The sequence below is a fragment of the Ananas comosus genome, linkage group 6, assembly GCF_001540865.1.
Source record: "Ananas comosus cultivar F153 linkage group 6, ASM154086v1, whole genome shotgun sequence".
Taxonomy (NCBI): Eukaryota; Viridiplantae; Streptophyta; class Magnoliopsida; order Poales; family Bromeliaceae; genus Ananas; species Ananas comosus.
The window spans coordinates 13,565,981-13,582,004 of record NC_033626.1 but is presented as its reverse complement, the minus strand read 5'-3'; the positions used below and the strand labels follow the sequence as shown (position 1 = coordinate 13,582,004).

Below are 16,024 nucleotides of genomic sequence, written 5' to 3'. Positions count from 1 at the left end.
GATTTACTATTTCTTAACTCTGGAACATTAAATCATCACATGTGCCACATTTTTTTTTTCCTTTTTCCTTGAATGTCAGTTAGGGTCTCCACCTCAGATTCCATTTGGCTTAGATTCTAAAAAAATGCTACAGCATTGATTTTGATTTAGAGAATTAGTTTTGGTTAAAAGTGGTAAAATATTTGGCTGAGTTTAGATAAAAAAATATTTTTTTGAATTGATTTAGAAAAATTGTTTGACAAAAAAAATTTGATGTTTGCATATAATAAATTTTTTTATTAAATTTTATTTTAAAATTAATATTTAAAATTAAAATTTGATTACTTTAAATAAAAACTTAAAATTTAAATTTTAAAATTTAAAAATAGAATTTAAAAGTTTAAATTTTGAAAGTAAAATTTTAAAATTTAAAATTTTTATATAGAAATAATATATGATATTTATGCCATTTAAAAAACTTACATAAACATTAAGTTTCATTTCAGAAAAAATTGTTATACGGTGTCATTAATACCTTCGTTCATGTGGTATTGGAAATACCTTAAAACAAGGTTACATGATATTTAAATCATTTAGGGAACTCACCTAAAATAGCAAATTTCATTTAAGGGAAAACTCCCACATAGTATCCATTATAACTTTGTTCACAAAGTGTCATAAATACCTCTAAGCAAAATAAGCTAATATTTACAGCATTTAAAAAACTTACCATAAACAGCTGTTTTCATTTTTTAAAAACTTTTATAATAATAGCATTAAAGGACTTACCATAAATAGTAATTTTTATTAAAAAAAGTTTACATATAATATCATTAATGCATTTAAAATAGTTACCATAAATAGTAATTTCTATTTAAGCAAAAGTTCTCACTCACATTATCACATAGTATCAATAATTCTTTCTCTCATGTGTGTCGTTAATATCTTATGGCAACATTATAGATATTTACAGTACTTAAATAATTTATAATAAACATAATTTTCATTTGAGAAAAAATAATCACATAATATTATCAATAACTTCCCTCACGCGGTGTCATAAATAGCAGTTTCTATTTGAGCAAAAAACTCTTATGATAGCATTAAAGGTCTTCCTATAAGTAGTCATTTCCATTTAAAAAATTTCACATGGTATCATTAATGCCACTCCTCATTTATAACATTAATAGTACTTACCATACAAAGTAATTTTTTTTAAGAGATAACTCAAACATGCTATAATTAATTACCACTCTTCCGTGGTATTATAAAAATTTTACAACAATATTATCTATATTTACAGTATTTAAAATACTTGTTGTAAATTGTAATTTTTATTTAAGAGAAAACTCTTATATGATATATATATATATATATATATATATATATATATACATGTGGCGCATTTTTATGAGAAGTTTTAATATAACTAGATAATAATATAGCTTATTGTGTTCCAATATTATATATATAAAGCAGTTATAAGAAGTTCTAATATAACTTGATAATAGTATAACTTATTGTGTTCTAATATTATATATATAAAACAGTTTCATGAGAAGTTTCAATATGACTTGATAATAAATTACTTAAAAATTATAACTAAAAGTTAGTAATAACACTCCATGCATCGCCTAGGTCAATTGCTAGCTAATATAACAACATTATCGCATATTTACAATATTTAAAGGAATTACTGCAAACAGCTCACGTGATGCGGTAAAAATCGTACCTCACGTGGTATTGCAAATATCTTAAAACAACATTACAAGATATTGTATTTAAATCATTTAGAGAACTCACCTTAAACAACAATTTTCTTAAACAACAATTTTCATTTAAAGGAAACTCTCACATAATATCAACAATAATAGTTTTCTTCATATGATTTCGTAAATACTTTAAAGCAATATAAGCTGATATTTCCAGCATGTAGAGAACTTACCATAAAGAGCAATTTCCATTTAAGAAAAAACTATTATGATAGCATTAAATAACATATCATAAATAGTATTAAAAAAATTCTTATATGATATCATTAATTTTTTTCCTCATTTAAAATAGTTTTCATAAATAGTTATTTCTATTTAAAGAAAAATAGAAGACGTAACAAGTCACCACTCCTAATATTTTTCAAATTACTAAATTATTCCACGGAACTCATTACACACATACACAAAAAAAAATAATAATAAATAAATAAATAAAGATACATAAAAGAAAAAGAAAACAAAACAAAGAAAAGCACAAGACAATCAGCAAAAATTATTATATAGAGTTTTTCTAACATCTGAGGTCCGACTAACTGAGCAGCGGCCATTACTCAAACTACTAACTTTTTGAACCAATAATGAAACCAATGCATAAACAATGTCAGAGATGCACTGCTCAACCAATACAATGATATTTACTACAAAGAACACAGAGTATTAAACAATCTAGTAACCACAGTCCCTTTGCCAAAAGAAAAGAGCAACTTCTCATATCAATGGAAGCCTGTAAAGAAAAGCGGCTTCGCAATTTATAATGGAAGCCTCTTCTAGAGGTGCAAAGAGACAAATGAAAGAATACCTGATTGGCTTTTTGGCGCCAATCGATTGGCTTTTTGGCGCCAATCACAGTTGAAACATACAATGTACAGTGTCCGAGGAACTGAGCTTTAAAAGAGGACGAGTTAGCATATTTGAACAGAGAAGCACAAGGGGGTACTGTAGTAGCTGCACTAGCTGTAATCAGTTTTGTGCCGTTTAGGTGCTTGCGTAACATCCTCGCGACACCCAGTTTCTTGATTGCTACATGCAGGATCTTCCTGATCCTACTACCAAAAATAAAGCATCAGCCATAGATCAAGAAATAAATGATCTTAAGTATTTAGCTGTAGCCAGAAGCTGGACTTCTTACATAGGACTATTGGGTAAGTAATCGAGCAAACAAAGCAAGCGGGAGTGTAGGATTAGTGACTGAATATAATAAGACATTCATCAAGTCATTTTCAACCTTATTTTCCATGGAAAAATGGTGAGATAGGCAAATAGGGAAAAAGAATCCACATATTAAAAGAAATACATCAAGCAGATAACAATGTTGATGAACTACTACAATGTTAATTGTGTTTTATGGTCAGAAAGAAGCACAACAATCACAAGTACAAAATAATGCAATTTAAACAAATTCTGAGAGGCTGCTGATTTCCCAAGAGTAAACATTTCACAAATATAGCTTTTTTGCACAACAAGGTGAGGGCCGTGAGGCCCATGTTCCCTACAAGTACTTTCTCATTCAAACAGAGGCTAACATTGCCTACAGCTATTTTCTAGGGCTAAAATATGAGTGCAAAATGATCAACAGGACTTGTCGCCTCACTACTTGATCTCTCAGAGGACCAGTGTTGTTATGCAAAGGATTTGATTATCAACAAGGACATCAAAGTTACCAAATTTAACAATAAAGTAGAAACTTAGAGCAGCTAAGCAAGCATCATTAGGAATCATATCTAACCAAGGAAAAGAAAGAAACAAAGGCACCATTTTACAACAGGATCAGAACTCTTTACCACCTAGTTTTGAAAACAGATAATAAATGACAATAAAATATAGTACCTTAGTCGTGCAAGCCGTCACATTGGCATTAGTTCTTTTTGACCGCCTTGCCAAATTGATCTGCACAGACAAATTGGCCTGTGATAGATCTATTCCAGAGTTCTGAAGAGTCTGGGTAAGTGTTGTCAGCACCCTGAAAAGAAGAATGATTGGAAAAAACTTTTTTACGAGATAAGCTAGTTAAGTTAACTTTCGAAAACCAAACTCACTACATAGGAAGGCACAAATATAGTATAAGGACACCTATGACTCCATAGTAATCACGCAATTTAAGAAATAAAATCATCAAAAGAACCAAGAAACATATAGCCAAAAGAGACAAGGTCGTAGTAACAAAAGATAACCAGAAGTAAAAATAGAGCCAATCGACTAGAAGACAGACCCTTGGGAATATGCATTCGAAAAATTAACAGTTGCCTGATCAATTGCTAGCTCTTCTTGTTCACTTAACATTTCACCATTAACAGCAGAGTCGGCTGCACCATGTGGTCTTAACCATGGGGCTTGAGCGCCACTCATGCTTTCATCTGAAAAGAAACAATTGCAATTGAGTAACACTAATTCTCCGCCCAACAAAAGAATTTAAGATATTTCTGGGGCTTACTTATGAAATTTTGAGGAGTTTCCATAGCTTTGCTAGAGAAGCCAGCTGTCATCATCTCTGTTTCAGTTCGATTCTGTGCCACACCTGTCAAAACTGCAGGCGCCACCTGAGTACCATTGTCAGTGTATTTGCCAGAGAACATGTAACCGGATGGAGAGGAACCATTTTTAATGGCTTGTAAAGGGTCGGATAGACCATGGTTGTTACTCTATTGGAGAAAAAAGAGAAAAAAAGAAGGAAAGACAATTTTAGAAGGCTAGTAGAATAGACACTCATCAAAGGAGAAATTATAAGTACTATGTAATCCCAGTTGAAATATTCTACACAAACAGATACCTGTGCACTTTTCCAGAAAGATCTAAAATAGACGTTAACCTGCCATAGAAAGCCAAAGTGAAAATTAACAAGGACCGCAATATTTTCTTGGTGACTAAAAAGGCCCCAAGAATTGCCGAAATTAACATTTTTGCATGTACAGAAAGAAAAAAACAGCATTCACAGACAGAAATTACTATACAATATTAATGAATGGTCTTCCGCACGCATCCCGATTAGCCAATGGAGTTAATATGATACAAATGCAGAATAGGTTTGCTTTACTTAGTTAAACCTTGTTGAATATAATTCTAAATACTTAGTTAAACCTTGTTGAATATAATTCTAAATACTTACTAGAGTAAAGGAAAGGTTTGTCTAAATACGAATATGACATGCAACATTTATTTAAAAAATTTATATGTCGAGCAAATATGCTTATACATATAACACAAAGCACACATATGCCATGGCCAAACTTATAGACCCAAAGATCTCTGTTCATGCAATACTTTCACCAACTGAAGTTCCCACAGGCATTAACAACAAAACCATAAAGCACCAATCAGGGCAAAATATTTATACATAAATGCATATATTCTCATTCTAGTGCTAAAGGCTCAAAAATTCTCACCCACGGCAATAAATTGGAACTTTCTTGATTCCATTCTGGATTTGTTGCCTCATACTTCTGTACCTTCTCTTGCAAGAATCGGATGTACTCAATAACCTTCATGAAGGGAAAAAAAAAGATTTCGGAATCGTCTATGGCAACAAACATGATAGAAACATTGTCTCTTATAAGGATACCTCTAAAAGAAATGAAGCCTTGTCTCTCTTCTGATCACCTTGTGGAATGAGTTCCCTAAGAATCTGAAATCTGCATGAAAAAAAAAATTGAAGGATCTGTTTTAATTTTGAGCAAATAAGACAGTTGAAAAAAAAAAAAAGGTCAAGAACATGCCATGAGTCAATAATTGCCATTGTCCTTGTTTCATTAAACTCTACCGAAGCTACTTAACATAATTAACATGTGCATGAATGCATCAGCTCATGATCTTAAAAATAACAGTGATGCATATGAAAGAGGAGGTATACAGGATGTATCAGTGTTTAATGATATCTCCCAAATTTCAAAATAGATTATAGCAAAAACATTTTTTTTAAGAATACGCCCGTAGGCCAACACAAAGATTAGATTCTTAGAATTATCACACTAAAACCCAATTCTGCAATATTTTGATACATATAACTATCATGTTTCATACTTCAATAAAAAAAATGTAGCAGAGTACATGTAAAATGATGAATAAATAGCATCAAACATCCATAGGTAATCAGTTTGGTCAACAATGTTAAATTCAGCCTTCCTTTGGCTGATTCTCAACAATAGATATGTTATAATTTTAGACCACAATTTTGGTCTACATGACCAACGGAAACACATTGATCAGGTTTCAATGTTTAAGCCGAAGCCTAAAAACATGCAAGAAATTTAATTGGAATATTTCACAAGGTTTTGCTAAATGCTAATATCAGGCCCTTCTTCATGGCTCACTAAGTTTCAAATAAGCACTTGCCACTCATTGGTACTGCATGAACTTGAATCTGATGTAAATTTTAGTGTCTAACAAAACTGGAGAATTGAACCAGCACCTATCGGACACATCTACCCTCAGGATTTGGAACTTAATTGCAATCAGCTAACACCGATAATGACACCTAAAAGATACGGACAAAGAGAATAAATATGCTGTTGTAAACTTTTTAAATATCCATCACCATTGAAAACTCCAAAGCGGCAAAAGAGCACAATTGACGTAATTGAATACTGTACCCACAAAAAAAATGCCGAGCTTATCAGTAACTGTTGCTATTATCAGGACACGGTTAACTCTACAATGATTAGCATAAATCAAAACACGAAAAAAAAACATTCTCAGATGTTGGTACATCAGCTGAGATCTGTACTAAATGGTATAGAATTGTCCAGATGAGGAAAGTGTAAACTCTGACTACAGTCCACTAATCATACTAACACTGAAAACTGCTTTTGAACTTCAAAAATGTAGCATTTTGTAGCACAACATAATTCCAAAATGACCCAATGATCACAAAACAACCTGAGCATCGCAAAGCAAATCAGCAACCAAAACTAGCTATTTCACATATAAGCGCAATTCAACTATTGAATAAACATAGAATACAAGGAAAACAATGAGAGTACAACACACTAGAAGAGTGATGCATCCAACATAAACTCGCCTATCATTAATTTTGCTTCTTCTCCGCTGCTCCGTGGCAGAATGCTTTGATCTCGGCGTGTTGGGCCGCTGATCAGTGCCGCTGCCACTACCACTTCCCTTCCCGTCTACCTTAATGCTCAACTCTGCCACAGAAGACAACAAAATTGATTCCTTTTTCATTCATATACACGAAAAGGAAAACCTTCGCACAAAACTTCCACTATACTACCAAAAGCCACAAGAAAAGGCCAACAATTTTCCCCGAAACCAAAACCCAAGTAGAGAAAGGCGCAAAAACACGAAAGGCGATTGAGAAAGGACGGACCTTTACGCGAGGAGGAGGCCTCTCGCCTACCAAACTCGTCGCCGTCGTCGTCGTCGTCGTCGTCGAAGGCCCCCCTGCTAGACCTCGAAGCGGCCTCCATGGATCGCTTCCCCTCCGTCGCCGCGTTGTCCCTGTGGCCCAACACACCCTTCCCACGGGTCAGAAACCCTCCAAAACCCTATAAAAGGGGAAACCCTAGGAGGCGAAAAGGGGGGTGAGAGAGACAGGGGATGCGAACCTGGAGGCGAAGGAGAGGGATCCGACGAAGCCGTTGGCGCGAGCGGCGGCGAATGGCGACGGCCACGGCCCTGCGCCGAAGAATACAAAACACAGCCCAAGCCTAAGCCTCCTCCTCCTTCTTCTTCTTCTTCCCAATTATTTTAAAATACTAATTTTAATTAAATTAAATTAATAAAAAAGCGATTTATAATTTTAAAAACTGGAAGATTCGTGCTACAGAGCGAGGCGTGGAGTGGAGGTTCATAGGCGACGGCACCGGCCTTTATTTAAAGGCAAATATGTACAATCACCGTCCCAACTAATGGATAATTTTGAAATAGACCCTCAATTTTTCTTTTCCCAGTTTAATCGCATTCAAATTTTATATTTTCTGATAAATTTATAAATTTTATTAATTATTAAGAACTAGCAAGTAGAACTATCAATATTAAGAAATTTATAATTTTATTAAAATAATTAAATTAAGAAATTAAAAGCTAATAGAGCATCATCACTTGGATGAAACATAGATTAGCTATTTTTTATAAAATACCCGTATACTACTAAATGTGCATTCATATTCTCTATCTGTGATTAGAATGGAAATCGCAAATATGGAACGCCTGCATTATTTGAGGGCTCCGCTCAAAATCCACTAGTGGTGAGGGTTCTACGTACATTTTCACCTTTTCAAATCCTTTTGTTTCGGCTCCCTCTTCTCAACGTACCCCCTCTTCTCAACGTACCCCCTCTCACCGGATCCGACGGCGATTTCAATTTGGTTCTGGGGACAGTTTGAGTTCCGGCTCGAGTTCCGTCCGGGTTTTTATTTCTTATTTTTATTTTTTTTTATTTTATTTTTCTCGTGGTGGTGCGGTGACAAAGACGTGCTCGCGGATCACGCCAAGAGGATTGTTCGGGCCACTACATAACGCCTCTGTGGGCGCGTGGCGTCACAACACGATCACGTGGGTCTCGTGTGACAACTACTTGCTCAACCAATAAAAGAGAGAGAGGCTTGAACGAAAAATCATACTTTGCCACCAGAACAAAAATTGATTAGTAAAATTTACGGCTACTATCATTCTAATCAAAAATTACTATTATACTAACTGCATATTCATTGATCTAAGAATCTAAAACTTATAATTATAAAAGAGTCTATATTATAAAAGTATAGCAGCCTAGTCTATATCTATATATACATAGGAATTATACTATTATACTATCGATAGTACCAAGCACTTTGTACTATCAAATAGAGCAATGCTCCTATGCACCGAACAAATCTCAACCATTAAAATTCTTTAAATGAACGGTAACGATAGACCTATTAAAAGAGGGTGACCGGCACTTGGGGGTATAGGTACCGGTCACCACTTTAATAAGGGTTTTTTTTTTTTATTACATGGAGTTTGCAATGAGAGCATTTTGGTAAATTTTCATCCTCATAACATGTTATTTTTGTAAATTTAAAATATTCCATCTTCCTTCATTCTTATCCTCCAATATTCCATCTTTGTATTATTATCTTTCCTAAATTAAACCTCATGTCTTTAAACCATAGTTAGTTAATTCGAATACGATAAAAATTCGATACGGATAAAATACGAATAAAATTTGTATCTTAATTTTTAAGTTCGTTAAAAAATACGGTTTAAAAATTAGATTCGCCAATAATTCGTATACGCGATTTATACGAAAAGTTTAAGTTTATCATTTAAAAATGCAGAATAAAAATTCATTTATTTAATTAAAATTTTTTTAGATTTATGCTATTATCATGCATAAATAATTATAATTCTTATAAAATATAAAAATAAAATTGGATATATATATACACACACACAACACACGCACACACACGCACACAAAAAGGAGGAGTGGAGCGAGAGGTCCACCGTGGACCTCTCACTCCGCACAATCTACGAGGCTGAGTGCAGCCTCGTGGACCGTGATATTTTCCTACACGTAGGCCGCGATTTCTTTTTCCTCGCCGCTCCTCTTTTCCTTTTTTGCTTTAGAATTATTTAGTTTAAATAGTTAACAAATTTTATTTTTTTAACTATAATATAAACTAAATCTAAATTTTAATTTTAATTTTAATCAATGTTTTTAAATTTTAATGTTGTTTTTACTATCGAATGAACAATTTGAATTTAATTTTAGAAATAAAAGCCTTTAATTTAAATAAAAAATAAAAGTTATGTTTATAAATACAGCATAATTTATAATTTAAATTAATTTAATATATTTGAAATTTCGTATCATTTTAATATATCAAATTAACAATTTGAATTGAAATAAACTATTCATTTAAACATGTATTTTTTCATTCTGAAAATAAAAATTAAAATTAAATTTGAATTTAATGTACACAATTATAAAGTTTAAAATTAAATTTGAATATAAATTGAATTTTAAATTCAATTTATAAAGGTTTATTACTTATCAAATTAGCACTATCTAATTTGGTAAGTAACAAAATTAAACAATGAAATAAATATTTGTATAAGGTTAATCAAATTTGATAATTAGTTTGCATTTTTTTTTTTCATATTATCCTTACAAATGGTAACCTGTTGAGCAGGTAACTACTATGCAAAAGTCAATCTCGCCCTTAAAATATGAATTGTTAGATTTATTTTACCTGGTGTATTGAAGCATTCCTCTCAAATTTTTGGCTGTTGGATAAAGGGTTGTGCAGCTAGAATAATAGTACTCCCTTTGAGTTGAGTGAGTAGTTAATTGAATAGTATGATCTAACAAGTAAAAATAATAATGAGTAAATCTAACGACAGAAAATTCAATAATACCAAATACTTGGTACTAATAATACACACAGAGAATTGTGCTGTAATACTATTAATAGTATTTTGGCTCTTTTGCTATTGAGTTTTTAATCTTTTGATAAAAAATTGTAGGGTTAGAATGATAGTAGTCCCCCTAGGATTATGTAGTGGTCTTCCTAGGATTTAGTGGGTGATTGGTTAAATAGTATGATCTAAAAGATAGAATTGATTAAAATGTAGATTTAACGGCTAAAAAATTGATAGCAAAAGAATCTAAATACTATTATTAGTATTCCAGCTCAACCCTTTCTCTCTCTCTCTCTCTATATATATATAGAGAGAGAGAGAGAGTCCGGCTATGGTGCTATACTATTATTGGTATTCAAGCTCAACTCGTTCTCTCTCTCTCTATAGAGAGAGAGAGAAAGTCTGGCTATGGTGCTTGTATAAGTACCAAGCGCTTGATGCTTATAAACTTTTTACCGTTAGATCTAATCCTGTGATCGTTTCACCCGTTAGATCATACTATTCAACCAACCACTCACTCAACCCTAGAGGTCCCGCATCATCCTAACAGCACATCTCTTAATCCAATGGCAAAAACTCTACAAGCATCAATAATTTGATATTTTTAAAAGCATAAAAGCTCAATTCTATATAAGTCCGGCTATGCTGCTTGTAAAATCACCAAATATTTTGTGCTTGTAAATTTTTTACCGTTAGATCTATTCCTTTGATCATTTTCGCCCGTTAAATCATACTATTCAATCAACCACACGCTCACCCCTAGGAATCTCATATCATCCTAACCGCACATTCTTTAATCCAATAGCTAAATATCTAAAATCACCAATAACTTGATACATAGGAGCTCAATTATATATATATATTGTGGGAAGCAGCTGAGAGTATAAAACACAGACATTGGAATAATCCCTTCTTGTCTAGCTCTTGAAATAGGGGCCCATAACAAAATCACACTTGTTTATTTTGAGAGAGAAAGGTAACTAAGTTATCGACTTTATTTTTTATATAAATAAACTCAGTTAAAAGTATGAAGTTATTAAAATGTTGAATTTGAGATTTTGACTATGCAATTATCAAGTTATTAGCCAATGACTCTAGGTATGGTCGCAAAAACAATTATCACAAGTTAGGCTACTTTGTTGAGGTGGCTGGACTAAACTACCAAATTTTGCAATCATACGGTGGTACTAATTAGAACTAAGTAGAAGCATACTCTCTGCAATTGTGTAGAAATTAAGAAAATGCCATCACTGAACTAACTAATAACCGAGAACGCAGTGCGCATGCAGTGCACAGCAGGTGCGAAAGCCGAAAGGTGCGCAGCAACTACTACCGTTTAGGAGAAACTACTGATTGGAACCGACTGTAAGCAGAGCAGCTCAAACAACCAGTTATGTTAATGTCACTTACCTCTTGATGATGGACCGGAATCCCGCGCTGTGGAATGGGCCCACGTAGAAAAAGGTGCACCAAGAACACCGACGTTTTGAGTTGTATAAACACCACTGTCGATGTCGGGTTCGGGTTTACTCTTCACACCGAACCCGCGAACCGCCCCGCACGTGCCCCGGTCGGGCTTAAGCGGCGCCCTCGAGCCAGGGCCGGACACGTGGCTGATGCTGAACGCGCCGATTCCCCCGGGGAGCGTGCGCTCCTCCTCTGTGGGGCCCACCGCGGGGTCCCGGCCCGCCGATTCCTCCTCCCGGTCATCCAACGGCTGTAAAAAATCGCGCGTCTTAATAAAAAATCCTGCATTTAAGAAAAACATTAAAAAGGGCGATTAGCGTTCTCTGATTGGCGAACGACGGTGAGCCGGGCTCACCGAGTGGTGGAGTCGCTCCAACGGCGTGATCACCGGGTCAGTAACAACTTCAACGGATGTGATGGATTGCAGACACGTGATTAGTAAGGACATTCAAGCATTGCGTAAAGTGTCTTTTAATTCCAAAAATATCCCTATCAGTATTAACCGATTGAGAATATATGAAGAACGATTTAAAATTTTGGATGCTGGATAAATTAATTTGAAGCTAAAATTCAAAAAACGAGAGGAAATTAGAGGGGGAAAAAAACTGAGAGACACCGATCGATTACCTTGGGAGGAGGAAGGTGATGTATCGTGGCGCTTGAACGATGGATCTACGGTGTGGAGCGAAAGGAAATCGTGAGTTGTTTTCTTTCCTGTAGAAGTATTATTAGAACTTATATCTGAAAATGTTTCAACGAAAACATCGAATTACTGCGTAAAATTATTCAGCCACTTACCTCGTAGCTCCATTCTCGTAATCTCTGATGCTCGCTACTTCGAGTTTCCAAGAGAATTCACCTCTGATCTCGAAATATCACATTCAAAAAAAGAAAAAAAAAAAAAACCTTATCTCATGTTTTCTGCATTATAGATCGTGAAATTCGTTAGAATTATCCACATATAGATCAATACAACTTCAAAATTAGAGAACTATTCACGTATAGATCGATAAACAAAACCTTCGATCAAGTACCTTAGAGAGCGAGAGAGAAGAGAGATTCACCCCAGAGTGTACTCTCCGATCCTTCGCGGGGATATATCTAGAAAAGGGAACGAACGTGATACATCGAAACTCTAAAATTCAGAGAGAGAGAGAGAGGGAGAGGGAGTGGGCGTGGGAGAGGGAGATATAGATCTGGGGAAAATTGTAATGGGGCCAAATTTTGATGCGTTAATAACTGAGAGAGAGAGAGAGAGAGAGAGAGAGGTGTTTGAAACTTTGGGATCTCGCAGGCGCACCGTGGCGGAGGTGGACACGGGTCGGCGCGCCTCTCGCCAGACCCTTTTAGACGGCGCCTTTTTCACTTTCCATTGGGTAAAATATATGGGTAGTCCCTATAATTTTCTGATAAAGCGAATTACCTCAAATGCTTTGTACCTAAATACCGTATTTAGCTCCTAAACATTCTTACTATTACGTTTTAGTTATTAATCATCAAACATAATTTTTGTTTCTAATAAATTTTTTTTACTTTTAATTGTATAATAATGTATTTGTTTTAGTTTATCTTAAAAGGTCATTTTACAGTAATTTGTACTTTTCACAGTAAGCTGTAATAGAGTGAAATATTAGTGATTAAAAAAACACAGGAACTAAATCAAAATATTCTTATAAGGTAGGGACTGAAATACATTTCTATCCGCACGCATTGTCCTTTCCGTTATCGCAAACGCCGTTTCCTGTGGATAGCACTATAGCAGCAGTAAAACTAACGGCCAGAACGGCAGCATCTGTTGTCCTTGTCCCACACGCAATCTCAGCCGTCTGATCGGCCCCGCCCTTGTCCTCGGGCACGAAGGACCGACGGTACAGATTGGCCCACAACACGGATTCAAAGCACAACATCTCTGATTATCTCTGCGGATCACGTGACGTACGGAACGTTGACCGCGGCCGGGCACCGTTGACAAAGAGAAGTTAATAAGAGGAGTAAAAGATGTAGAAAAAGAACGAGGATACCCCTACTAGTTTACTGATTAGCGCTGATCCCGATTAGAAAGTTTTATTAGCGAGTAATTAGTGCAGAGTTTCGAAAAAGGATTAGGAAAGGGAGGACGGAGAGTGCACGTCTCGGAGCATCTTGTTGTGGGGAGAAGTTATTGCCTGGACCAGGTTTATCTGTAATTCTCATGCACAGAGAAATCATCTGGTGCGGGGTGCAGTGTTCCTAATGTGAAACTATCTGATATATGAATTTTGCTTAGGAATTGAACAATGCACTAGCTGTGAGAAAATTGTGTTTTAGATAGTTTATATTAAGCAGGAAGCGAGTGGTTTGGAACAATATAGGTATGAATCAATTTGTGCATGCATGTAGGGCATGTTTCGTTCGTGATTGAAATAGAAATAAAAAATAAAATTAGATTGTTAATTTGGAATGAGAAATGAAATAATGAATTATCTAAAAATATTTGATTTTTATTGGAATGAAAATCGAAATAGAAATTTAGAATTTTTGAGAGAGAGTTTTAATTAGGAGAAAGAAAAGTGATGAAGAAAAAGAAGAAAAGAATTTTGAATAATTTATTTTGAAATGGGCTAATTCGAGATTCAAAGCCGGATTAAATCATAAATAGATTTAGCTATTCTCATTCAGGAGTAAAATAGAAACTAAAATTTAATTTTTATAAAATAAACGACAACTACCAAAATCAAAAATTTTTATTTTAACTTTATAGTTTAAAATAGGTGGACCAAGCATGCTCGTAAATCTTTTAAAATCTCTATAAGCCTTTGTTTGGTTGGAGGTTAAGGGGTGGAATAATCCTTTAACCCCCATATTATCCACAAACACCTCAAAAAATGAGTGGGGTTAGCTAATCCCATCTCAAATGGACTATTCCGGATTAGCTAACCACACCTAACTCCACAAAACTCCAACTAAATACTATTTTTTATTCATAATAATCCACAATTTTTTTTATCCCACCTACTCCAATCAAACATTATTTTTCACTATTCTGGACTAACTCCAACCTCCAATCAAACATAAAAATATTCCAACCCCACCTTAACCCTGAACTTAACCCTATCTCTGAAATAACTAGTTTTTTCTTAACCCCGAACCAAACGGTAGCTAAGAGACTTGAAAAGTAGCGTGCATGGTGCACGGGGTGCATGCAGTAAATTCTGAATGGTGGGGACTGTCGGGGAAAAGGTCGCGTGACAGAGCACCGAGGCTGAACGTTGGCCCACTGGGACCTGGGGTTGGTGGCGTGGTGGGCCCCATCGTCGCGCCTCCTCCTCCTCCTCCCACTAATAACCATAGGCACATGACCGAGAAACGTGGGCACACGCCTATAGTCTATAGATCTAGGAGTCCTCATGTGCTCTAGATTCCACCACCCCTAGGTACTCGCCTCTTTTTTTCCAACTTAGTTATTGTTATCTCCATATAAAGAACAAGCAAGTAAATACTTAGGAAGAAGCTAATTTTCAAAAGTTAGTAGTGTCGTATTAAATTGCGTGCAAAGATTATTTACGTTTCAATGGTTTAAGCAGATAGAATTTTATCTGCTAGAGTGGGGCCCGGAGCAGTGTAAATGTATAATAAAACATAAATGCTGATGATGAAAACATATTATACGGGTAATAGAAACTTCACTTATAATTTCCAAATTTTTCTTAACCAATTAATTAGGAGATAAAGTAATTAATCTGGAAAGAAAAGACAGCTGTTAGATGAGAGAGAAAAAAAAATAAAAAAGAAAAAAGAGACGAGATTAATAGATCTTACAAGTAACAACAATCAATCATTTTCTCTCCCTTCTTTTAGTTTTATTTTCTTCATTAAAACATACCGTTACGTTAGCCCATCACATTCCAACGGGGCAGCACCGTTTTTGCACAATTAGTTTAATGGTACACGATCACAGCACCTCCGTTTGTCTCCACCTCTCAAGCTACAAGTTTATTTATTCCAATATCAATGTCAACCGTAGCATGCAGAAGCTCTCCACAACACTCTCATCAATCTTTGAGAATATAGATAATTTTTCCAGCAATCAATTAAAGTGGTGCATGGCTTATGGATCGAGATTAATTTTGTTTGCACGCATGAAGTACGATTACTTTTGTTATTGTAAAAAATACCTCTCTTAATTTTCTTGCTTGCTTTGTTTTTCCCTATCTATATCTCTCTTATAATCAGATGCATGGAGCCTTTGGGTAGAATTATAAGCATAGCATTAAGCCACTAGTACCAACTCATCAAAATTTCAAAAAATATTGTGTAAACTTGTCAAGACATTAAAAGATTTGACAACCAATTAGGATGTGTCATTACACCAAAACATATTTATTGATTTGTACCATGCATCATAAATAAGGACATTTCGTACAAATTCAAAAAGTAGGAAGTTTCCTAATCCAAAAAAAAAAAAACTATTA

At 34.7% G+C, this 16,024-nt stretch overlaps 1 protein-coding gene across 3 annotated transcripts; it reads right to left on the bottom strand.

The window, feature by feature from the left end:
* LOC109711457 (transcription factor BIM2-like) lies at positions 2,219-12,898 on the bottom strand. Of its 3 annotated transcripts, none has more exons than XM_020234499.1 (14): positions 12,608-12,898; positions 12,372-12,434; positions 12,201-12,287; positions 11,517-11,855; positions 7,307-7,376; positions 7,069-7,199; positions 6,763-6,886; positions 5,308-5,377; positions 5,132-5,227; positions 4,519-4,557; positions 4,183-4,390; positions 3,961-4,105; positions 3,579-3,711; positions 2,219-2,797 (listed from the first exon to the last, which is right to left on the bottom strand). In XM_020234499.1, the coding sequence occupies exons 2-14, from the start codon at positions 12,382-12,384 to the stop codon at positions 2,795-2,797; spliced, it is 1,458 nt and encodes a 485-aa protein (XP_020090088.1). In that variant the 5' UTR covers positions 12,385-12,434; positions 12,608-12,898; the 3' UTR covers positions 2,219-2,794. The 3 variants fall into 3 exon arrangements, with proteins under 3 accessions (XP_020090088.1, XP_020090087.1, XP_020090086.1); XM_020234498.1 differs by having other exon boundaries at positions 2,219-2,794; positions 12,372-12,494; positions 12,608-12,895; XM_020234497.1 differs by having other exon boundaries at positions 2,219-2,794; positions 12,608-12,895.